The 26,561-nt window shown below is 34.9% G+C and overlaps 2 protein-coding genes across 3 annotated transcripts; both read left to right on the top strand.

Moving 5' to 3' along the window:
* The first annotated feature begins 821 nt into the window (after nucleotides 1-821).
* LOC111906538 (long chain base biosynthesis protein 2a) lies at nucleotides 822-6,377 on the top strand. The gene is made up of 12 exons (XM_023902290.3): nucleotides 822-1,092; nucleotides 1,190-1,255; nucleotides 2,229-2,317; nucleotides 2,476-2,621; nucleotides 2,717-2,841; nucleotides 2,923-3,016; nucleotides 3,119-3,282; nucleotides 3,398-3,559; nucleotides 4,250-4,376; nucleotides 4,469-4,635; nucleotides 4,743-4,850; nucleotides 5,904-6,377. The coding sequence occupies exons 1-12, from the start codon at nucleotides 967-969 to the stop codon at nucleotides 5,997-5,999; spliced, it is 1,470 nt and encodes a 489-aa protein (XP_023758058.2). The 5' UTR covers nucleotides 822-966; the 3' UTR covers nucleotides 6,000-6,377.
* A 3,911-nt stretch (nucleotides 6,378-10,288) lies between these two features.
* Nucleotides 10,289-25,891, top strand: LOC111906533 (uncharacterized). 2 transcript variants are annotated; one of them, XM_052764144.1, is made up of 4 exons: nucleotides 10,290-10,699; nucleotides 11,047-11,257; nucleotides 12,173-16,945; nucleotides 25,722-25,891. In XM_052764144.1, exons 1-3 carry the CDS (start codon nucleotides 10,529-10,531, stop codon nucleotides 16,936-16,938), a joined length of 5,148 nt encoding a protein of 1,715 aa, XP_052620104.1. In that variant the 5' UTR covers nucleotides 10,290-10,528; the 3' UTR covers nucleotides 16,939-16,945; nucleotides 25,722-25,891. The 2 variants fall into 2 exon arrangements, with proteins under 2 accessions (XP_023758052.1, XP_052620104.1); XM_023902284.3 differs by lacking the exon at nucleotides 25,722-25,891 and having other exon boundaries at nucleotides 10,289-10,699; nucleotides 12,173-17,090.
* Nucleotides 25,892-26,561: the final 670 nt, after the last annotated feature.

The raw sequence follows: 26,561 nt of genomic DNA, 5'->3' as shown, positions 1-26,561 counted from the left end.
TCCTGATGGTTGATATGCAAGGTGGATGGAGAATGTTTGAAGTTCTGCTTGGACATGAAATCAGGCGACATCAAACATAGACTCTTGATTATAAATGCAGGTAATATTGCATTTTATTCCACAAAATTAGGTTTTTGATATCCCTTGGATTTGTATGTGTATTATAGATAATGATGAGATCTTTTCAATACTTTTAGAAAATAATTGGAATACACTTTGTTGGCTTCTTCTTTTTCCTATCTTTAATGTTGTGGTGCACATATGAAAAAACCAATGACTTCCTATCTCATGATACCTTTGAATCATAAAAGTTACTATTTAAACTCCTGATGCAACTTGCAACTTTAACACCTTAACTATATTTACAATTATGATTGAAACAATATCTATTTAATCTTGAAATCTTCAACATAAAAAACTAATAACAATGAATCTCTAAACAAAGATTAAAATAATAAAAAAAAAACATAACATTTCTTTGAAGTTAAATATCGGTCTATATTTTTTTTATTCATCTTCCTATCCATATTAAATATTAATATGTATCATATTTAATAAAATTAAATACATTTTAACGAAAAATGAACAGAAAAAGAATATCGAAGAATATTTAAATTTAAATTTATTTTATTTAGTCGGATAATAAGTCATTTAGTTTAATGGGTTAATCAAGCTCAAGTTGAGTTGACGGATTTTTGCTGGATCTAACTAGAGCCCATTAGAGCCCAATTGGTGAAAAAAGAATAATTAAAAGTAGAGGGGCTGAAACTACAATGAAGTATAAGTGTAGGGAGAAATTATATAACTTAAATCAATCGAAAGCCACCGGAAGCAGAAAGTTCCACTTCCTCATATCCAATCACTCAATCTCTCCTTCTCTCTGAAGTAGCCGGCGTTGTGTTTCCTTGCCGATCTTCGATCTCATAACAACTTCGTTACTGAAGGGAACGTCATTTACTCGTCAAGATGATTACGATTCCGTATATAACTGCCTTGACAACCTACTTCAGCTACGGATTGCTCTTCGCTTTTGGTCAATTGCGCGATTTCTTCCGTAATATCGTTGACTGGTGGAAAGCTAGCAATCTTCAGGTGCATCATATCTTACTTTTGCTTTCGCTTAGGCGTTTCTCCCATTGAAAAGTGTTGTTAGTATGCTTAAAAGGATCACTCTGTTATGTATTATCAGGGATATGCACCGATCTGCTTAGGGCTAGAAGATTTCTATATTCGCCGCCTCTATCTTCGTATTCAGGTAAACGTAATTTGCGCTTTTGTTGCTCGGTTTGTTATGCTTGTTGATAGAAATGATGCAGTTGGAAACGTTTTCAGTTAGTTGATTTGTTTTTTGTAATTCATAAAGCATGATTGGGATTGTTTAATTAGTAAGGGACATGCTAAAAGGCTAGTTTGATCAACCAGAAAGAATATGCACGTTATTGAATGTATCTGGGCACGTACCGAGGCAGATCCCTGTAAAGATGCGATTTGAGTTGGATTGGGATCTAACTCACGAGTTGGAAATCATAAAATGGAAGCTCAGATAGGGGATCTAGTGCGTACTTGAATTTGCCTGCAACTCCTCAACCAATTTACAAGTAATTGTTGATTGCTCGGAGAGGGGATCTAATTACCAAATTTAGTATCGAAAGGATTCATTTAATCAGGGGTGGGGGTTGTTTGGATGTGTGTTTAAAGTGATTGTTTGCAATAAGCAATTGAGTGTTTGGCAAAAAGAGATTATGATTAATTGATTATGATTTTCTGATTATTTAGGGTCAAAATAGTTAGATTTGGACAAGTAGGTAAGGAATTTCCGTAAGCTGATTATTGAGATAACTGTAAGCTACCTAACAATCCTTACTTTAATCAAATGTATTATAAGGGATATTGATTTTTATCCTTTAAGTTGCAATACCTACTTTGTAAATCCACATCTAAAGTCTAAACACACTGGGAGCTGTAAGTTTGGACATGTTGGTTATTCCTAAAAGGAGTCAAGACTATTTTTTTGGACAATGTGGACTATATATATATATTTTTTTTGGCAAAAATCAAGTTTTTCTTGATACTGAATCTCTAAAAGATCCAATGGGGATGCAATTGTTAGTCTCATTATCACCCTTTTAAGTAAAGCTCTAGTAAAATTATCTGTCTGCCTGCTTTTCATGTTGATATCTGGTTTAATTTTCTTGCCTGAAAAATTAAGTTTGCTTCTTAATATGTAGGATTGTTTTGGACGACCTATATCAAGCCCCCCTGATGCTTGGTTTGATGTGGTGGAGCGTGTTTCCAATGATAATAACAAGACACTCAAGTGAGTGTTTAAACTTTAAACACACATTATATGTTTGCAACATTATTATGACATGTTATGATTTATGTCATCATCACTTCTCCTTGTATATAATGAATCTTTAAAAAAGCTGTCCCCACTACTTATCCTAAAATTACCAAATTTATATATTTTTGCAGGCGAACTAAAAAAGTTAGCAGGTGTCTTAATTTGGGATCATACAACTACCTTGGATTTGCTGCTGCAGATGAATATTGCACCCCTCGTGTAATCGAGTCTTTGAAGAAATACTTTGCAAGCACATGCAGTAGTCGTGTTGATGGAGGTATAATTCTATTTGACTATTTGTAGTAGTTTTATCGTGAATAAAATTTGAATTCCTTTTTTTTTTTTTTTTTTTTTTTGTATAAATTTATATAGGCACAACAGCACTGCATGCTGAATTGGAGGAGGTGGTGGCTGATTTTGTTGGAAAACCAGCTTCTTTAGTTACTGGCATGGGTTATGTCACTAACTCTGCTATCCTTCCTGTCTTGATTGGAAAAGTAAGTCCTGATATATCATAACTAATCAATCTGTATAACATTTTTTATATTGTTTTTCATTTTTTATGTGGATTTTCACAGGGAGGGTTAATAATTAGTGATTCTTTAAACCATAACTCTATTGTAAATGGTGCTCGAGGTTCAGGTGCTACAATTAGGGTATTTCAGCATAACAGTAAGTCTATCCACACGGTTAAAGTTCTATCTAAAATACCCACGTTTTTATTTTTATTAATTGTATTATATTGACTACTTTTTTTTTTTTTAAAATATAAAGCACCTTCTCATTTGGAGAAAGTCTTGAGAGAACACATTGCTGATGGACAACCAAGAACACATAGACCTTGGAAGAAAATCATTGTTGTGGTTGAGGGAATATACAGCATGGAAGGCGAAATTTGCAAGCTTCCGGAAATTGTTTCCATTTGCAAAAAATACAAGGTGATGCATTTGTTTTAACTTTTAAAATCTATAAAAATAAAATTCCAGAACACGTTATTACTAAAAAACTGGACACTGTTCTTATTTATATGCTGCGTATATATATATGTAACAGGCGTACGTGTATTTGGATGAGGCTCACAGTATTGGAGCAGTTGGGAAAACAGGAAGAGGGGTGTGTGAGCTTTTAGGTGTGGATACTGCTGACGTGGATGTTATGATGGGAACTTTTACAAAATCGTTCGGATCATGTGGTGGTTATATAGCAGGATCAAAGGTCTGTTTTGTTTCACACATGATTTACTGGGGGTTAAAGTGGAAAATTACAGAAAAATCATAATATTTTGGGCAATTTTGCGTTTCAACCACTTAATACTTTATTTTTTTCTCCAAATTAATCCTTTTGACATGATATATAACTGGTCAAAATGGTTAATTTGGAAAATTACCTTTGAAAGCTGAGTAACGAGTGTCACCACAACCTTATATAACATGTGAAAAAGGTTAATTTGAAAAAATATCTGAAACTTCCGTGGTTTGATTCGAAAAAGGAGTAAGTTACATTTTTGGTCCCTGAGTAATGAGTATAGCTAGTTTTTGGTCCCTGTTCCAAGTAAAATGACTATTTTTGGTCCTTGAATATAGCTGAAATTTGCGATTTTGGTCCTAAAATATAGTCGTTTTAGTTGGAGCAGTGTCCAAAAACGTTACAAAAATCTCGAATAAAGACCAAGGCTGCAAGAGAACTATTTAGGAACAAAATTGAAAAAAACAGCTATACTCAGGGATGAAAAATGTAACTTACTCTGTAAAAAATTAAGTATTAGTGGAATAGTGGTTAAACCACAAAACTTCCCATGATATAATATAATATATATATTTTTTGTAGTTGTTCCCTAATAAAATGATTCTTGTCCCATGTGATAAAATGAAATATGCGCTGTTGACATATCTATTTGGATTCCAGGAACTCATTCAATATTTAAAATATACCTGTCCTGCTCATTTATATGCGACATCCATATCACCTCCTGCTGCTCAACAAATTATATCTTCCATTAAGGTTATTCTTGGAAAGGATGGCTCTAGTCGAGGTCCAAATAATTATAATTATAATTCTCAGCACTAATTTAATCATTCGCACAATAATTAGCTGACTTTTTTACTTTTTATTCGTCCAAAATAGGTGCTCAGAAGCTTGCTCAAATTCGTGAGAACAGCAACTATTTTAGATCAGAATTGCAGAAAATGGGGTTTGAGGTTTTAGGGGATAACGATTCGCCTGTAATGCCTATAATGCTCTATAATCCTGCAAAAATCCCTGCCTTTTCAAGGGAGTGTCTTAAACGGAATGTATGTTTCTTCTATTTCTATTTTTTTTTATCTTATTACAAATTATGTTTTCTTAAGGAGACTATGGTTTGTGTCTTTGTGATTGAGTTGTACTTGTATGGTGACAGGTGGCGGTTGTTACTGTTGCATTTCCAGCGACTCCTCTACTGTTAGCTAGGGCACGTATATGCATTTCTGCTGCTCATACACGGGAAGACATGATCAAAGCCTTAGAGGTAAAAACTTTACCTTTACCTTTACGTAATTTATTTCTTTAGGTTTTCTTTTTTTATAATTTCTTACCTTTTGGTTGTTTTACATTTATTATTGGGCTTGCCTCGTATGGTTGTTAGAGCATCCACTCTGGTGATTTTTTATTTGTTACAGCTTTTTGTGCTCTCCACCATAACAAAAATCTTTCATCAGCTTATTCATGGGCCCCACCAATTTTAATTTATATATATCAGTAATATTACAATTACAATAAGTATTAAAAATATAAAATATTAAAATAATAATAAGTGCTCATATATTTTTAAATATTATGAAATTTCTGATTTTATACTATTTATGCATTTCTAAACATTATCAAATTTCTAACTTTTTTTATATTTATATTTTTACATAACTAAAAAAATATATTTGATATTTGATATTTTGAGCGTTACGGAATTTCCAACTTTAAAAAAAAAAAATTTATGCCTTCATGTAATTAAAATAAAATAAAGTTTAATTGCTATAAAATTTCTTACACTTTATGAAAAAAAAACATATAATAAAAGTTGAAAATGATGTAAAATAAAAAATAAAACGAATGTGAATAAGTTGCTTGTACAAGTTACACATGAGTGGGGCTTTAAAAGGAAAATGACCCCCACCCAATGGTCATAAGCTTTTTCAAGCATTAAAAAAGCTAATCTTAAAAAAGTAAAAACCATACTTTGGATGCTTTTATAATTTATACATACGGTGAAGTTTAAGGCTGGTCAAAACGAGTTGAGAGTTGACACTTGAAACGCCTACACTTTTTTGTCAAACATCTTAGAATTTCATAAATATTTATATATTAAATATGCTCTCAAAATACCAGTACAAAAGTAATAATCCGAAGAAAGCAACTGAGTTAGTTTTTTTCTTTGGTATCATACATTTGAGCATGTATCAACAACCCAAAATTGACAAATATAATATGAGACCTTTAGCTAGGTGCTGAATGAGTAGGTTTGTTTACTACAATACAATGTAGTAGCATGTGTTTTGAGTATAACATAGTGAGGTGAATCTGTCAGGTTATAAGTAGAGTGGGTGACATGGTGGGCATAAAATATTTTCCAGCGGAACCCAAGAAGGCGCAACTTGAACAAGGCAGAACGAAAGTGGAGTAAAATGTTGGTTTTCAATCTGTTAAAGCCGTGAATGGAATTGCAATTGCTCTTCCAAAAGTGTAACTGTATTTTAACTCACCATATTCTACAGATGCAGCTACAGCTATGCTATGTCCCTCTCTGTGAGTGTGCGTTTTAATTCTTGTACCTCTTATCTTCTCCAGTCCTTGAAACGTTCTTCACTCCAATCCCATGCTCGGGCATGGGTTTGTTTCGTTGGAGAATGAATGGGATACCAGTAAATATTTGTATGATTTGTTCTTGTTTTTTCTTTATAATAGATTCTTGGTCTCATAATTGCTCCTCTTGTATTGTATCATTAGTCTTGTTATGGTTTAACTCGATTTTTCATGGATATGATTACTCATCTTTCATGTCTTTTTTGTACCTACTCCCATCTAAATGCCGTATAACCTTTTCTAATTCAATTCATGATAAACGCGGTTTAATATGCTCTCTTCAGTCTCATTTATATTAACTAATGTTTATGTCGCTATGGATGGTTTGGTCATTTCTTATAGCCTTAAAGTTTTATTAGTTCATGAAAACAAACACAATGTTTATGCATGATTTGAGAATATATATATATATATATATATATATATATATATATATATATATATATATATACTCCGTCCCATAATTATTGTCTACTTTTGATTTTTGAAGTCTTTATTCGTCAACTTTGACCTTAAATATTTTTATTTGTGTTATATATTACTTTATGCAACTTATAATAATGAAAATACATATAAAATACAATTCATTCATATATTTTGCATCAAATATTATGTATCAAAAATAGAAATATTTTAGATCAAAGTTGAAGAATAATGACTTCAAAAGTTGACAATAAATATGGGACGGAGGTAGTATATATATATATATATATATATATATATATATATATATATATATATATATATATATATATATATATATATATATATATATACTTCCGAAGTCAAACTCAACTCTAGCTAGACCTGACAATCGTGTCTTGTTCGGGTTGGCGGGTCAAAATATATTAATCAAAACCCGACTTATTTAACTATACACGTCACGGGTTAACGGGTTTGGAACATAAACCAATATATGGCCTTTCAATCTATTATTTATTTATACGGGTTCACAGGTTGGAGGTTCGTGGATCAGATTTGAGTTCGTGTGTTCTTGGGTTGGATCGCAACAAATGAATTGTCTACTATGTTGTGCCTCCATAGTTCACGTTCAAGCATTGACGTCGTTAGATAATGATTCAATCATTCATGCCGCCGTTCTTTGTGAGTTTGTTCTGTCGTTCGTCACATAGGGGGGAGTGAAAGAGAGTTTCTTCGATTTTGTTTGTGAGATATTGAAATTATTTAGGACAAACACCAAATGCCAAATGATCAATGGTATCGGACATCCTATCCTATTAACCTGTATAATGTATAATATTTAATACATTAAAATAATATAATTTTTTTATTAAAATTCTAAACGGGTTGGTGGGTCAATCCGTATATTTTTAAGAAACTCATATATGACCTGTTTAATAAACAGTTTGACAGGTTAGCGGGTTAACAGGTTGAAAAACTCAATCTAAACCCGTTTATTTCGTGACGTGTTGTGGGTTGTATCGATAATTGCTAATCCTAACTCTAGCTTTACTGATAATTATCGCCTAAACTAAAAGTAGCCGATTTCATGACTTGCAAAAGGGAAATAGATAGAAAGATGATCTGAATATTTAAAATAATAATATTAAATATGAGTCATAATTTTTTTAAGTGGATAGGAAGATGATAGTAGAGAATAAATGAAGGATATTTGATTTCTCTTGATATTATTGTGATTTTTCTTTAGTTTGGACTAGCATTGTAGTGCTTGCAAGTCTTGATGGATTAGAGTTATGTCTATTATTTTACTTTAGACATTATTAGACATAGATTTGGATTCGTCTAAGTTTATTCTACTGAATCATGGAGTTGTCGACTAATTGATAGATGTTCTCCTTCACCGTAAAAAATGATATGTTTGGCGTACTAGCTGAAAAACTAGCTGTTAAATAAAAAGATAGCTAATAGTTGAAAAACTAGCTAATAAAAAATGACGTTTGGTAAAATTAACTAAAAAGCTAGCTGAAAAATATGAAATAACATAAAAAGACATTTAAAAGAATGTGTTTTTATAATTAATTAAGGGGTATATTTGAATTTTTTTTTAAAAAGCTTCTAAAAAGCTAGTCTAAGTAGCTTTTTTAAAAGCTAGCTTATAAGTTACTTTTTGATTTGCCAAACATGACAACTTAAAAAAGCTCGAAAAATAAGCTAGCTTTTCAGCTAGCTTGGAGCGCGCTAAACACAGCCAAAACATGCAAACATCACATAAAACAATCGATTGGGAACCATACATGAGGCTAAGCCGCTACAAATTGAAGTAATTCAAAGCCAAAACAACTTGTTTGATGAAACTAAAATCTATTATAATAATTGAAGATAATTTTGCCACATGTCAAACTCTAATAAGTTTTAACATTTGTCATTTTATGATATTTTTTAAAATAAATAATATCCACACGTCAATTTATGGTTTTTTCTTTTAATTTTTAAAATTAAAAAACTACATAATACTTATACTTATATATGTACACTATCAAATGTAATAAATATTATACTAAATTGCAATTAATATGTTTCTTATTTCAAAATTTTATTTTAATAAAATACTTATTATTTATATTTTAATATTTTATTTTTTTAATTAATATGTATAATACACAAGTTTTACACTTAGTTTCATTATAAACTAATACAAATAGAAAAACCTGATTTTTGGTATAAATTTTAAAATAATCAACACTAGCAATCCCTTCTTGTTGCTGATGGATGTCATTTTAAAACTAAAATGATCCAAGGGTCGTAGTTTTCTCTAGGGGTGAACATTTGGACCGAACTGGACCGGACTGGACCGGCGCTTGGACCGGACCGGTTATGAAGAATATTGTGGACCATGGACCGGACCGGATAAGTCGTGTCTGTGTCCGTGTCCGGGTCCAGGTCCGAGGTTTTTGGTTCTTGGACCCGTTTGGAACGGTACAACTTTAACTGTATAGGGTACAAGTCGTTAAAATAAGTTTTTAGGTTTGATACAATACAACTTGTAAAAATGATTATGTTTCCGTTTCATGCATAACTAATCTACCTTAATGTTATAATATTATAAGTTGCAAAATTAATTTTCCAAATAAAATCAACTAACATATAAATCAAGTTCATCAAGATCTCTTTCATATGATTTATCTATCAAAGATACATAAAATTCAGAATTATAGTATAAAATGATAGTTAAAAAGTTGAAATATTTCAACTTTGATAGCTCAACTTTGAAGGATTGTAACTTACTGAATATAATACCAAAATCAACAAAATTATAGTCTAAATTTATCTACAAACTGTAAACTAAGTGTTGGAAAAAACCTTAGGTCAATCCGACTTCAAACGAATGAGTTATGGTTGTTTAAAAAATTTCACAGATTACAAAATTTTAAAAAACTTGCTGAAAAGCTGAAAATTTTTCAGCTTTGATAGCTCAGCTTTGAAAGACTGTAACTCTTTGAATATAATATCAAAATCAACAAAATTATAGTCTAAATTCATCTACAAACTGTAAATTAAGCGTTGGAAAAAACCGTGTGTCAATCCGACTTAAAATGAATGAGTTATGGTTGTTTAAAAATTTTCACTGATTACAAATTTTTAAAAATGTTGCTGAAAAGCTGAAAAATTTCAGCTTTGATAGCTCAACTTTGAAAGTCTATAACTCATTGAATACTATACCAAAATCAACAAAACTATAGTTTAAATTAATCTACAAACTATAAGTTAAACGTTGGAAAAAATCGCGTGTCAATTCGATTTAAAACGTATGAGTTATGGTTGTTTAATAATTTTCACAGATTACAATTTTTTTTAAATCAGGTCCAATTGGTTCTAAACCCGGTAAAAATCAGACCGGACCGGGAAAAAAACCGAATCGGACCGGGATGGATTCCTAGAACCGAGAACCGGCCTGGGGGTCCAAAAAAACGTTCCGGTCCGGTCCGGTCCACCGGTCCAAATGCTCACCCCTAGTTTTCTCAATTTGGCTGAGGTGAACTTTGGAAATGCCAATATATATATTTTTAAAGAATTACAGTTTTGAGTAAAATGTGAAAAATATATTGACTTTCGTATGATTTTCTAAAGTTTAAAAGGTTAATTTGTAGTTAACGTATTTAGCAGGGGTTAGAACTGAACCTTGCCAAAAGCTGGCCGGCAAAGGGAAAGAGTCTCATTTTCTCAAGACTCGGAACTGACGAATCATTTACAGTCGCTTCTCCACTCCTTTGCGTTGTTCCTATGATCTACTCGTCCTTCCTCATCAATCTTCTCTCCATTTCAATCTACATAGTATGTGATTGATTGATCGATCAGGTTAGTTAACGTCTGTGTGTTAGTTGTTTGTGATTTGAGACAAATCGTGCATTGTATGTTTGTACAATTGCAATGGCGTCGACGAATGCGGCAGCGAGGGAACATGTTGATGAGATACGGAGGAGGAAGTTCTCCATCGGCGGAGAACCGAATCCGTTAACGGAGGATCTTCATCAGGCGGTTAAAAATCTCTCTGCGGAGCTTTACGCCAAGGATGTGCATTTTCTTATGGAACTAATTCAGGTATATGATCTTGCATGTAGTACTTGTTTAATTTATTTTCTCTGTTATCATTTCAAGTAGAATATATAACTGTTCAAACATGGTGTTTTCGCTGTACATATTATGTTTCCGCTCTGAATTCTGATTGTTCTGTCTATAAATGTTTATGGTGGTTGATCGGTCACTGCTTCTTAAAATTTAAACTTGATTACTTCAAAAATCTCTGAATTCTTTTGTAATATATATATTTTTTAAGAATTATAAAGTGATTTTAAGTTTTTATCAATTAAATAACCGAGTTAACTTGCTAAAAGTTATGGCTCTGTTCGTGACTATAAGCTGTTATTTGGTTTAATGCTATTTCACAGAACGCGGAGGATAACGAGTATCCGGAAGGGGTTGATCCTTCCTTGGAATTCGTGATTACGTCCAAGGACATAACAAACACCGGAGCTCCGGCGACATTGTTAGTTTTCAACAACGAGAAAGGGTTTTCCGATAAGAACATTGAGTCGATTTGTAGCGTGGGACGTTCTACTAAGAAAGATCTCCGTAAGCGTGGTTATATTGGCGAAAAAGGTAACCTCTGATGTTTATTTTACTTTTGTACTCGTATTATTTTTTCTTCTGCATCTTGAATTTCTTGCAAATAATGGACAATGGTGCAGATTACGTTGATGGTAAATTATTATTCGGTAATCTTTTTTTTTTTTTTTTTTTTTTTTTTGCTGCTAACTTAATACTTAATAGGATAATCTATTAAAAATGACTATGGTTACATGATGATTGCGTTTATGTAATTAAAACGTTTTTAAAGATGTTTGGATAAAGTAACTATGTTTGTTAGGTGTGTGAGAAAAGTAAATTGTCTTCTTGGACATAGAGAGGTCAAAATTCAAGCTTGAACATCGATAGTGTGTTTGGACTATTTCTCTAACCACACCTTGTTCTAAACATCAACATCTTGTAAACTTCAGGTTATTTTCATGTTATGAAAGGATTTTTTTTTTTTTTTTTTTTCCTTTTGTTGATGGTCCTAGAATGATTTGAACAAAAACTTCTGGCGTTTCATTTTTAGGTGCATCTAGGGATTTTAAAAAAAATTCCACCTCAAACATTGATGCTTATGTTACATTCACTGAATAATTTTTTTTTTGCATGTGTGATCAAGCTTGATATTTAATCTTAACCCAGTTCCGAATTGACAACAAGAAGCTTCTAAGCATGCATGCATAACAAAGACAATGTTGTTACATACGGGACTGGTGGAGTATTTTTATTTATCAAATGGTATGGATGAGAGTGATTCACATAGAATGATTCATGTTAATACCACGACACAATTCAGCAGCCTCTATATTAAATTAACATTAGATGATTCTTAATTAACAGGTACATTCCACATGCTTATGGATTTTTTTACATCGGATCTCTGTTTTTGTTTGATCTATTATTTTCACTTGTTCTGATACATTGTGTAATTTGTGATTGCAGGAATTGGATTCAAGAGTGTGTTTCTGATAACAGCTCAGCCTTATATTTTCAGTAATGGTTATCAGATAAGATTTAACGAAAAACCTTGTGAGCATTGTAATGTTGGTTATATTGTTCCTGAATGGGTGGAGGAGGATCCAACACTATCTGCCATTCAAAGTGTATATGGTTCTGCTACTTCCCTGCCTACCACAACTCTGGTATTGCCTCTAAAACCAGAGAAAGTCAAACCAGTCAAGGATCAGCTTTCCAGTGTCCATCCTGAAGTTCTCTTGTTTCTTTCAAAAATAAGGCGGCTTTCTGTCAGGAAAGGTAATGAGGATCCTAGGCTCGACACTGTTAACGCAATATCTATTTCCAGTGAGAAAAACTTTTTCACATCAAAGAGCATGGACGCTGTTTCTTATACAGTTCATCTTACTGCTGATGCTGATGATAGTGATGATGAAGATGAAACAGAATGTGGGTACTACATGTGGAAACAGAGGTTTCCAGTGAAGCAGGAAAACAAAGTTGATGTTAGAATGGAGGTAGAGGAGTGGACAATCACCCTGGCTTTTCCAATTGGGGAAAGACTCAGTAGAGGTTCAACTTTGCCTGGCATCTATTCCTTTCTACCAACGGAAACAATCACAAATTTTCCATTCATAATCCAAGCAGATTTTCTGTTGGCCTCATCAAGGGAAAATATCCTCTGGGACAACAAATGGAACAAGGGAATACTCGATTGTGTGCCTCTGGCGTTTCTAAATGCATTTACCTCACTGGTGAAATCAACAGAAAATGCTCCCGTTTCCAGTCTCCCATTCATGTTTAGGTTCTTACCTGTCTATGAGTCATCCCATCCAAAACTGAACCATGTCAGGGATGCCATCAAAGCAAAGCTGATGAACGAGGCTATTGTCCCATGCGAGTCACACACTGAACAGAAGTTGTTTTGTAAACCCAATGAAGTTGGCAGGCTGAAGCCTGCTTTTTGGAGCATACTCAAAAAGGCAAGGAGACAAGGTGTTAGTTTTTCCAATATTTCGTCTCATGGAGCATATCTTCTGGCTTCTTCGTTTGATAAAAGTGATTACAATGTGATTCTGGATTTTTTGGAAATCAAACCTGTAAGCCATGAATGGTATGCCAAATGCATTGGGAGCTCCAATCTTGTAATGGGTGTCTCAGAGGATGTTTATATACAGCTTCTGTTATTCATTGCTGGGAGTTGGGGGTCTTGTTTTTACAAGACCAACATGAAGAATACACCACTGATAAAGTATATTGGGCGAGATGGCAAGGTTGATGTAATTACTCTAGTCTCTGGTACAAACAAGCTGCTGGCTGCTGATTCTGATTCTGATGATTCTGATGATTTCTCATGGTTGATAAACTGGAACACCGAGTTCCAATGTTCACTAGGTAAATTTTTTCTGCCAAAAGTCACACAAGAAGCGATGCAATCATGTTCGAAGAAGACAACACTAGTGAAATGGCTTAAAGAGAAGGTGAAGGTTGAGTTTGTTAGTGTTTGTGAATACGCTGAGCTTCTTGGTCCTTCACTAAAAAGTAACAGCAAGCTGGCTGTGATTTATGCCCATTTCCTACACAACTCTTTACAAAAGGATTACTTGCGGATGTATGAAGTTCAGAATCTGTGTTGTGATATGCCGATTGTTGATAACTACGGGCAAGTAACCAGAGAGCATAGAGAAGTTCTTGTGCCTGCTAATGGAAGCAAATGGGTGGAGCTGATCGGTTCAAATCCTTGGAGGCAGCATAATTATGTTGAGCTGGGTGAAGATTATACCCGTAGTATGACCCATTTTGGTGATGTCACATCAGGGAAAGAGCTTGTTTTGTTTCTTCAAAAATATGTTGAAGCTTCTGATGTTCCTAATCTATCCCCCCCTAATGCTGCTATTCCTACTCTCTCTTCTCCTCTCACTAAAAAGAACACATTCTTGCTTCTAAAATGGCTACGTAATTTAAGGTTATCAGAGGTTAGTTTACCAAAAAGGTTTTTGTCATCAATAAAAAATGGCAGCTGGTTGAAGGTTTCTTTGAATGGAAGTCCAGGCTACCGCCCGCCCTCAGAGTCATTCATGTTAGACTCTACAAAAGGGAGTCTTCTACAGAATGGTTCTGTGCTTGTTGATATTCCATTGGTGGATGAGAAATATTATGGTGTCACAATGAAGAAGTACAAAGATGAGTTAGAAACAATTGGTGTTAGGTTTCAGGATTCAGACGCCTGTAAATTTATTGGTAAGCGTCTCATGGATCTTGCAACTTCTTCACAGCTTACCAAAGACAATGTCCTTTCGATACTGAAGTTTATTGAGTATCTAGGAAAGCATTCTATCCCCTGTGGAGAGTTCATCAAAGTTATCAGAGAAAAAGAGTGGCTTAGGACAACTCGAGGTGATAAGACTCCTAGCAAGTCTGTTTTGTTCAGTCAGGATTGGAATGCTGCTTCACAAATTAGTGATATTCCGTTCCTTGATCAAGATTACTACGACACAGAAATACTTTCTTACAAGAATGAACTTAATCTGCTGGGTGTGGTTATGAATTTTGATAATAGTTATCAGCTTGTTTTAGACAACCTCAAGTCCTCATCTTCATTGACTTGTTTGTCTCCTGAAGCCATGTTACTGATACTAAGGTGCATACAGAATTTGCAATCATCGGATAAGCTTGTGCAAGCAATTAAAAACAATAAGTGCTTGAAGACAAACTTGGGTTACAGATGCCCATCTGAATGTTTCTTGTCTAACCCTGAATCTGAATGGGGTTGCCTTCTTAAGGTCTTTGGATCATTCCCGGTTCTTGATGAAAAGTTTTACGGGAGGTCTATCTTTTCTATGTCGAACGAATTAAAGAAAATAGGTGTGATGGTGGATTTTGAGGATGCCAGCAAAGAATTCTCCCGAACTTTCAAGCAACAGGCTTCGCTATCTTCAATCAAAAAAGAACATGTCCTTTCGTTTGTGCAATGTTATGGAAAGCTAATGAAACTGGAAATCAAATTTTCTTCGGATTTCAAGAAGTGCATACGAGAAGAAAAATGGATAAGGACGAGACTTGGTGGCTACAGACCACCAAAAGAGTGCATTCTTTTTGGTGCTGAATGGGAACCAATTTCTACAATCTCCCTGCTTCCCTTCATTGATGACAACTTTTATGGCAATGAGATCCATAACTATCGCGCCGATCTCAAGGGGTTGGGTGTTATCACAGATTTCAAAGATGGAGCCAAGTTTGTGGCTAATGGGCTTTTCTTACCTCAAGATTGCAGTAGTCTTACTCCTGCAAATGTTTACGCCCTTCTTGATTCTGTCAAGAAACTGAAAGAAGAGAGTGGAACAGATCTTCCTTCTGAATTCCTAGACAAAGTTTCTCAAAAGAATTGGTTAAAAACCTATTTTGGCTACAAACGTCCTGACGAGTGCTTGCTTTTTGATTCTTCCTGGGATTCCTTGTTGAAACGCAAAGATGGTCCTTTTATCGATGAAGGATTCTATGGAACTCGCATTGGATCCTACAGAAAGGAGCTTAATGTTTTAGGAGTTATCACCGATTCCAACAAGGAATGCCAGTTGCTTGCTGGTTACCTTGAATGCCACTCCAACTTTGAAACAATTGGTCGTATCTACAACTACTTGTCTACATTTAAGTGGGAGCCAGTTGATGAAGACAGTAAAAGGATATGGATCCCAAGAGGAACCGACAATGGTGAGTGGGTACTGCCTCAAGATTGTGTGCTTCATGACAAAAACAATTTATTTGGCGAGCAGTTGAACGTTTTGGAGAATTGCAAGTATGATGGAAAAATTCTGGACTTGTTTGCAAATACTTTGAATGTGAAGGTTCATCCCTCGATTGATGACTATTGCAAGCTTTGGAAGGCATGGGAAAGTTCAGGAAGCCAAATTGTAACACACAAAGAATGCTGCGCCTTTTGGGAGTTTGTGGTTCGAAACTGGAACCCAAGAACAGAAGATACTTTCAAGAACAACTTATCCAAACTCCCTGTTTTGGATCCTGCTTCCAATGTCATTTTTCTGTTTGACAAGTGTGACGTGTTCATTGGTGATGATCTTTTCTTGACGGATCTCTTTACAAAAACCTTCTCTCGTCCCATATTCGTATGGTTTCCTCAGCCAAGTCAGAAAACCCTAACCCGAACCAAGCTTGTGGACATCTACACCAAACTTGGTGTCCGGATCTTGTCCGAATCTGCACAAAAAAACATATCTGATATTGATCATGCTGGATTCGAGCCAGTGAATTTGAAAGAAAAGATCAACAAAAAGGGTTTGTTCAAACTCATTCTTGCCTTTCTGGCTGATCCTAATCTGAAAATCGAGCCAGACAAGAGACATGAAGCTGTTAGCCGTGTGCTTGCGATCGAAGCTTTTGAGACACCGGAAAAAATGTCGGTCAGATACAGCTTGACTTTTTCATGTGGAGAAGTTGTGGATGTGGAGCCCAGGAGAATGATCCGTTGGGACAAACAGCTGTCTAAATTATATATGCAGAAGATGGAGAGAGCTTCTGGTCATAAGAATGTTATTGAATACGCTTCTCATTTTGCTGAAGAAATAGCAGAGGGAGTTCTGTGGGATAATGAAGAGCTTGTTCCAGATCTGTGTGAGCTCATAAGGCTGGGGTTTTTGTTGGAGTTTGATGAGGAAGCAGTGGAGTTCCTCATGAAGATCAAGAATCTGCAGATCTTTCTGGAGGATCAAGACTTCCTTTCTTCTACCTTCTCTTAATTATGAGGTATGTGTCATATTTGATGCTTCATATATTTTTACTTTATTCCTTCATTTGGTTATTGGTTTTGCAAGTGTTTGATTTATCTGGTTTTAGATTTGAGGCTTCATATAGGAACGCTTAGCCAGTAATGATATTTACATTCCTCTGATTTTAGATTTTTGCCTAATCTAATTTGATATAAAAGTTTTATTATATACACACATATTGTTTTTGTGCATATTCCTTGTTCGGTTAACTTTTTGTATGACTTGTATCACTCCTTGAATGATTTTCTTAATGCTTAAATTCTCGTTCAGATATTTTCAATTATCATATTGTAGATGATATTTATAAGCGCTATGTTTTATCATGATTGATATTCAAAACTTCTTCATACTGATGTTTTCGACATTATGTTCATATAAAACATTTGTTATAATTCAGTTTGGTATCATGTATGAATAGTTGTTAGATAGTCTCGACTCTTGACATCACACAGTTCCTGTATCCTAAATATTTTACTCTATGTTTATTTTCTTTTTAAGCATTGTATTTTAGATAATTCTCGCTTTATAGCAACTGATTTTCTTTGGTTGACCAGCTAATATTCTGATGTCAGTCTATGTTGCTATTTCCTGCTGTAGCTTTTTCTATACAAACTTTTGCATTCTGTAAAGTGGCAAAAAGTTTATTGACTAAGCTTTTACCACTCTAAGTTGCTTCAAGTGATTTTGATTAATCTTACATAACAAATGATGAAAAATGGTTATCTTAATGGTAATACTTTTTCATGACTTCTTTCTAATCAGTCAAGATATTTGCATAGAATCAAAGATTGTGCACTACAAAAAAAATGCCAATTAGTGACGACAGCGGAATGGTCACTAACAATAGAAAGAGTCGTCATTAAGTGATTTAGTGACCAAATATCTAGTTGTCACTTTTCGTCGCTATAGGTCCATCACAAAGTGATTTAGTCACCATATATATAAGTGGCCACTAAATAGTGACTAAAATATAATGGTCACTAAATCTGTGACAACCTGTTTCGTCACTAAATCTTGTCACTAATCATTGAAAGTTGTCACTAATTTATATAATTAGTGACCAAAAAAAGTGGTCACTAAATAAATATTGTTAAGAGACCCAAAAAAAGTGGTCAATGTTTAAGAAACTATGAGAAAAGACAATATGCTATAATTGAGTTGCTATACATTTTTCATAGATATAATTGGATAGAATTTTCATAGCTAACGATAGAAGTAGAATGTTATAAATAACATATCATCTAAAGTATATCACTATTTCTTACATATAGATATCAAATTTTTACAAAACAAATATTTTAAAATTAAATGACATCAAAATAAAAATAAACATTTTCAAGTGTCTTCATGGCCATCAAATTATGGTGCTTTGAGAATCTTCATGAATGTTGTTGGTGATTTGTTATCATCAATATTATTTAAGTGTGATGAGATTACTTTGTTGACCAAAAGTGATCTTGATAAATATTAAAAAAGTAAGGAAGGTGTGGAGTACACACTTGTTTAAGTTTGATCAAGTTTTCAAAGTACACTGTTATTTAGGGGCGAAGCCCCTAAACGAACAGGGGTCCGGGGGCAGCGCCCCTAGGAGCGGGGTCCAAGGGGCGACAGCCCTTGGCTGGGAACAAAGCTCTCAACATTAATTTATATTTTCTTTTTGTTTGCTCAAATATTTTCCACACATCATTTCTACTGACAAAACTTAATGGAGAGGAAAAAACATAAACAAGGATTTGTTGTCCTCATTAAACCATGTTATATATATATATATATATATATATATATATATATATATATATATATATATATATATATATATATATATATATTCAATAACAAACCTTGATTCTTTCAGTTTCCTATTTATTTAAGTTCTTCTCTTGACATGTCCCAGCCTACAAAAGAATTTCTCATTAGAATAATGCATAGTAGCATTGAGAAAAACAATAGAAGAGGCTCTTGTATGACAATAAAAAATATACAAAAATAATTTGATGAAAAACATTCTTGTTAGTTAAAAATCCTGGAAAAGAGAGAAATTTACCGACTCAAATACAACAATTTAACGATGTCTGTCTGGATAAGAAACATTGTATACATATATAGTGTTTCTTTTCTGGGCAGAATAAAATGTCTAAATGAGACCAAATGACCATTTTACCCTTATATTCAAAACAACAAATCTCATAGTATTCATCATCAACTTTAACTAAGTTTTTTTTACTTAAATGATTAAGCCATTATGTCGAGATCAAGTAAAAAAGAAACAACCAAACCATGTATTTTCGTCCAGAATAAGTGCATAACTCATTAAGTAGAAAAGAAATAGTAATGTACTTACAGTTATTTACCGTTAATAGAAATGTACTAACAATGTACTTACTTTTCTTTAAGAATATGGCTACAGAAATGCACATTAATTGATGTTATTTGTACAAAAACATAAGTACATAATGTTGTAAAAGAAGCATGTACATTACTATTATGGTTTACAGAATAAAGTACATTACTATGTTGGTAAAAAGAGGGAAGTACATTGCTTTTTCTTACCATTATCGGGCATATATAATAATCCATAAAAATTCATATGAATAAAGGAAGTCAAGGCTTACTCTATTCAGAGTTCTTGGAAGCACAAATCACCCGCACCCCATCTAATTTTAACCCTAGAAGTTTCCTGGTAATTTCAAATTTACTGCAAAAAGGGAAAGACCAAGTAAGAACTTTATTATTATCAGAAATAAAATACCAAATTAATAAATTTGCAAATTATTATCAATATTACAGTTTAAGGTAATGATTTTTTTTCTATACTCGTATTCATAATCATTATCTGTTTTAGCATTTGTGAGTCATAAATCATGAAAGCTACACGCCTACACTCACCTAACCTCATTAACAATTTATATTAACTATTTATATAATTATTTTTTAGTAACACATAACTAGTAGCCTAATAGACTATGAGTTCACTAAATAGATTCACTCCCTTTTAAAGGAACTATAACACCCAAACATCTATTATGTAGAATGAATGGTTAAAGCTCACACTTTACATAAGAACCCTAAACCCCAACATGATTTGTGTTCATAGCTAAATATATTAGCAAACAAAGGAATTTATGTTTAAAACATATAGAATGTACATAAAATAAACTGAGACATATATGAAGTGGTTATTCAAATCCTTATTTCATCAAAAGTTGGAGATTTTCCTTTTTCCCCAAATTGTTATCCGATCCGATTAGAATACAATAGAGGAAAAGACTCCATATTTGTTCCACAATAAAACTTACCAGAAGATATAATGTCCATAATACACATCATTATAAAAGCTCCAGCTCCAGGTGTCCCCCTATTTATATTACAAGAAACGATCAACATCATCATATTGATGGCATCTTATGTTAATATGCCAAAGAGGGTAACTCGGTCATTTGTATTAGAGATTATGAGGTTTGGGTCCTGTTGAAAGGTTATTTCAGGTTGGAGTTACTTTTCACTAAGACAAGAAGCCTAATTAATAACAATTATAATATGTATCTTAAATAAAAAGAATAAGAACTCAGCCTTAATCGCATTATTATTTTGACTAATCTTGAATACTTTAGAAGCAACGTTATATATGTATGACTTCTGCCTATATTCATGTTGAATCCAACCCAAATGAAAAATCTGAGACCTGATATAGTAGGTTCTTGGTAGAACTGCAAGTTGTTATCACTTCCTTTCAACATGAAGAATCCAATAACCAAAAAAGGTTAGATTTTTAGAAAGATAGAAAATATAAGAGCACTTAGGAAGAATAGAGTTTTTAATTAAAAACAATTGGTTTCCAATGATAAAGAGTAAGAATTACCTATTACCTTTCTTGCTTTTGAGGACTCATGAAAATCATATTCCATTGCCTTTATCTGCAAACAACAAATTGATAACAAAAGGAATTTTTATGGAACACAATAGTCAAGCAAAGTCAAAATGATAATATTCATCCAAAATATGCACATGGTAAGTAAAAGACAGTCCTTTGGTCCCCTTCGTGGATCAACCTTAGGCTCCACCACTTCTTTTATATCTTTTAGTCTCTTGTTACTTAAATAACTAACAGTACAACCAGGGAATAAATCAAGAGTAAACACTGATCAAAGCTTTTTACATCTTCATTCCAATTACTTGTGAATCATGATGAGAAGATAAATGACACTTTCACCTTCATTTTGATTACCTATGAATCGAGGTGAGAAGATAGAGGACACTTTCACCTTCATTAGAACAAAATGAACACCATAACAAATAAAAATCACAGTTAATAAGCTTGTTTTTACCATCATTTACACTTAATATCGTTTTAGGCTATGTACCTTTCTATGCATAACAACATAATTAAATTCTTCCATACATTGCTAAGGTATATATACTGATATCAGCTAAATAGTTAAATTATCAACTTTAAATGGATTTGGAACTCTAAAACAAAAGGTAGTTACTAATTTACTGTAAAAAAAGATCAACAATCTAAATAATTAAAGCAAGAATAAAACACCTAGAGAAAGCCACTGTTCCCTATGAACGTTAAGCTTGTTGGTCATAAGAACATGGATTCAATTATCAAAATTGTGAAAATAACAAGAACAAAATAAATAAAATTAGGTCAATTGATGCTGCTCATAACAACATAGATTCAATTGCCCATCTAACCTTCTTTCGAAATCTAATCCAGTCGATGAAATTGCACGCGAGAGAGAGAGAGAGAGAGAGAGAGAGAGAGAGAGAGAGAGAGTTACCACAAGCATGTTGTCGTTTTTGTGCTTTCACCGCAAGTAAGAAGTAGCGACGGCATTGAGGCCAAGGAATTCCTTCGCCAAGACGAATTCTTCTCGGACTTTGTTGATGACATCCTGACTTGGATATAGACGGTGGTAGTCATCGAACTTGCCATTTCCCAGATACTTGAAACTCTCGGCTGACACAAAAACCCTAAGCAGTAGAAATTGGATTTGGAGTTGATGAATTGGAGATTGCAGAAGGTTTAGGGCTTGGAGATGGGGGAGGAGAACGGTGGTGAAACAATGGAAGAGGTTTGTTTGCATACAATAGTCTACATGTCTTGTTACTCTATCACTCATAGTTTAGGGTAAGTCAAATTTCACCCTTGTGGTTTGATGACATATATTTATTTTGATCCAAATTATTGTCACACCCCCAAACCAGAATAGCGGAAACATCCGGGGGTGGATGACTTCACGTAGTACCATAACAATTGAATATTATAAAGAAAATAACACAACCATCATATATATAATAAAAATGTATATTGTTGCGTTATACATATTTCCAAAAGAATATTACAATATGATGATGTAAATGTTTAAAAATAAACGTCCTTAGCGTTCCTTCTTCAAAAGCTGGTAGTTACCTGTATTACTGATTCCCTGAGAAATACAAGTGGTTTCGAAAAAGTGTCAACAATTAAGTTGGTGAGTTCATAAGTGTTTTGTATTGAAAAGTATGTCCTTTTGGTAGAAAATCAATGAACGAGGTTTTCAGAAAATCCAATATTTTCTATAAATAGTTTGAAAAGTTCCCAAAGTTGGAGTGCGTTAGTATTTTTCGTACTTGAATGATAAAGATAAACTTTGTGCTCGAAATAATGTAAATACTGAATGCATATATGAATCTCGTAAATCAAACTTGTTTTTATACTTTCATGTGAGTCTTATAACCATACTATTGACACAGACTGCCTGTAACAACATTCTTCAGGTGTTGTAGTGTTATGACATTTGTCACCCCAGACCTGCCGGTCTAACTGTAGCTAACAGTTTAGGTGAGGGGTTGTCAATCCCGTATAGATCTATACACAAGTATCACGCTCTCCCTCCAAGAGATTATGGTATATAATACAGGACTTGAAATGCATACATAAGAGTACGTTGAAGTTTGAATATCTCACATCACTTAGTATAAATAGATTTACGATAAGAAAGACTTTACTTCATTTTTGTTGAAAGTATTTCGTTTTTCAATATGTATACGTAAGAATGTATGAATAACTAGCTAACTATACTCATTATAGTTTTTCAGAAAGTGTGTTTCATTTGGTGAAAATAACTTGATGATATACTAAACTTTATACGTAAAGTAAGATGTTGGTATCGATAAATAATAAGATGGATGTTGCATTCGTGTTTATAAAACGATACGTTTATTTGTAATGTACTTGTATTTCCCCCCTAAAGCATGAAAAGACTTGAAAAGTAGGGGTATGAACTCACTTGTTTGGTTTGAAGAGGGTGGGGCTAGAGTCGAGCAGAACTTCAACCGCGGAAAGCTGCATCTTCGAGCTCTTCGGGGATCTCGGTAGCGTAGAATCTTCGTCGGGGGCTTGGGTGCGGAAACCGAGGGCGTCGGGACAGCTTCTGGTGCTTGAAAGTATATGGGAGTAAGTGGGAGTTTGAGAAGGTGTGCCAAAACCCGTAGCTCATGCCTTCTATTTATAGTGCTGGAAAGGCGAGTACGCTGGGCGTACTTCGGTTACGCTGGACGTAACTTTGCGTCATGGCTTATGACTCGAGTCTAGCTAGGCGTAGAGCTGCAGCCGATGGGACTCGACCCTGCACCTGAGTACGCTGGGCGTACTCCTATATTACGCTGGGCGTAATCTTGGCTTCCGTCTTCTAAATTCCGTAACTTTCGCGTACGGGCTCCGTTTTTCGCATTCTTTATATCCACGCGTAGGTGAGATTATGCTCTACAACTTTCATTTAGACTCCATCGGCTAGTTTTGTAACACCCAAATTTTTGAAGACCAAGAAAGGGAAGAAAACCCTAAGTTTAGGGGTCGACTCGGCGAGTCCGAGCGGGATCCGGGCCGAGGAGTAAGTGACCAACTCGGCGAGTCGGCCAAGGTGACTCGGCGAGTCTGGTCTGTGCGAGGAAAACCCTAATTCCGGGAGTTGTATCCTATATAAAGGGTGTTATGTCCCTCCCTCAGCCCCCATATCACTCCAGAAGACCTGTAAACCCTATAATTCGTGTGAGCCTCCATTATTGAGAGAAATAGCTTTGGGAGGAAGGAAACTTTGGAGAGAAACTTGAAGATCAAGAAGGTTGCTTCAAGGGAGAAGTGTGTGCTCGAGATCTACTTCAGTTGTGTTCATCTTGGAGGTATTAAGCTGCCATTTTCCCTTCTTTGCATCTAGATCTATTTTGTCATGAGATTTGGGGGTTTTATGGTTGTTTGAGACCCAAATCGGGTTAGGGGCTTAGATATGTTGTTGCCACTTCAGATCTATTGTTGGGTTGGTCATTATGTCATAAAGCATCAGGGGATGAGTAGTTGGTGAAGCCCTTGTGTCCTTAAACCAAACCCTAATGTGTTTTGAGCCTAGATCTCTTTAGTTATACGTAAAGTTTGCAACTTTATGTAGGGATTGAGTTTTGGAAGTATGGATCTATGGATTGGAGTCCCTGCATGACTCAAAAACCCTCTGCATGTTGGGAGATCTGAATGGACTCGGCGAGTCCTTTGAGTGGACTCGGCGAGTACCATGAAGATGAGGAGGAACTCGACGAGTGGGATGAACAGCTCGTCGAGTCGGATGAAGATGGGCATGAACTCGACGAGTTGGATGAACAACTCGGCGAGTTGGATGAAGATTTCCTTGTACTCGACGAGTCTGTTCTTAGACTCGGCGAGTCAGGTCGCGGAGTCCCAAACCCTTCGAGTTAAGACTCGAGTCAGCAAGTCGAGCAAGGACTCAGTGAGTTGGACAGGACAGGAATCGGGAATCAGTAGACTCGGCGAGTCAGGGGCTGACTCGGCGAGTAGAGTCGCGAGTGGAAGGACTCTGGACTTATGAACTCGGCGAGTCAGTAGGGTGACTCGACGAGTGGGGTTGACCTGGAAGGTTGACTTTGACCAGGACTTTGACTTTGACCAGAGTTGATTTGGTTGTCTTTCGGGGGTCAGTTAGACTCAATGTTGCTTTGATATTGGTAGCTTGGGGAGCTAGTGGAGTAGGAGTTCGGAGAGTTGTCGGTTAGCGACAGAGGATTATCAGCAAAGTTCAGCAGTGCGAGGTGAGTCTCCTCACTATTTGTATGGGTCTAAGGCACCAATGCCGACCCATTTAGTATATGCATGAAAGACCAGGGGGCGGTTCCTGGCACACAGTATGTTATTATGTATGATAGGAAGACCCGGGGGTTAGCCCTAGGCAATATGCATGAAAGACCAGGGGGTGGCTCCTGGCGCACAGTATGTTATTATGTATGACAGGAAGACCCGGGGGTTAGCCCTAGGCAATATGTATGAAAGACCAGGAGGTGGCTCCTGGCGCATTGTATGCTATAGATATGAAAGACCAGGAGGTGGCTTCTGGCACATTGTATGCTGTTTAGCTAAGTAGAGTAGTATGTACGGTTGTCTTTGTGATACTTGCATAGAAGACCAGGGTGTGGCCCTTGGCACTTGTCTGTAAGACCAGGGGGTGGCCCTTGGCACTTGTCTGTAAGACAAGGGGGTGGCCCTTGGCACTTGTCTGTAAGACCCAGGGAGCGGCCCAGGCTTGACCAGGAAGACCACGTGCGGCCCGTGGCATAATGGCAAGACTATGTTTGGCACATAGCACCTTACTTGGTTATGGATAAGTCGGTTATGTATGGTTCTTGGCTATGAATGGTTTGTATGGTATGTGGTATCTGGGGAACTCACTAAGCTTCGTGCTTACGACTTTCAGTTTTGGTTTCAGGTACTTCCGGTAGCGGATGATGGAGCTCGGGATGATCGCATGGCACACACCATAGATTAGTCAGCTTGGGAATGTTTTACTCTGATAATGAACATGTATTTTGAAAACTAATACTCTGTTTATGTTTTGAAATGATGATTTTACTTTAAGTGATACTTTATTAAAAGAAATTTTTAGTCTTGAATTTTGGGATGTTACAAGTTTTGACTTTATTTTTAATGATATGTTTTTAATAGGCCGGGCCTGCTAAAGTCCGTTAAAAATTCATAGTTTCTTTATCCGACGTTGGTTTTCGTTTGTCTTTTTATCATTTTACTCCTATCGTGGAGACCTTCAACTTTCGTTTAGGTTGTGTTAGCTAAATAACGCTCGATCTTCAATTCGAGTTTTTAGCCCTTTACTACTGTTACGAAAATTAGAAAATTCGTAACTTCTTCATACGAGGTCCGATTTGGGCGATCTTTTTATGTTCGTTTACAGTTTAACGAACCCTACAACTTTTGTTTAGATACTTAAGGCTAAAATGCATTTTATTGTAATTTCACTTTTTACGTTAAATAATGTTTTATCGGTGTGCCGTAAATATTCGAGTGGTTATAATTTCTTCAATATAACCCGGTTTTGAATGTTCTTTATGTTTTTGGAAACCTTGGCACGATATCTAACATTTGATGCATGCCAACTTAGATATTTGAACACTTTATTTTTGAGGTTAATTTCGTTGATTCCAAATAGTTTTCGTTGTATTTGACTTTTGAGTGTTACATTGCTTTTGGAGAACATAGGGTTGTCACATCATCCCCCCATTAGGGGAATTTCGTCCCGAAATTTAATCTAAGA

Source organism: Lactuca sativa, chromosome 5 (assembly GCF_002870075.4).
Source record: "Lactuca sativa cultivar Salinas chromosome 5, Lsat_Salinas_v11, whole genome shotgun sequence".
In the NCBI taxonomy this organism is placed as follows: domain Eukaryota; kingdom Viridiplantae; phylum Streptophyta; class Magnoliopsida; order Asterales; family Asteraceae; genus Lactuca; species Lactuca sativa.
This window is presented reverse-complemented; position numbering and strand designations above follow the sequence as displayed.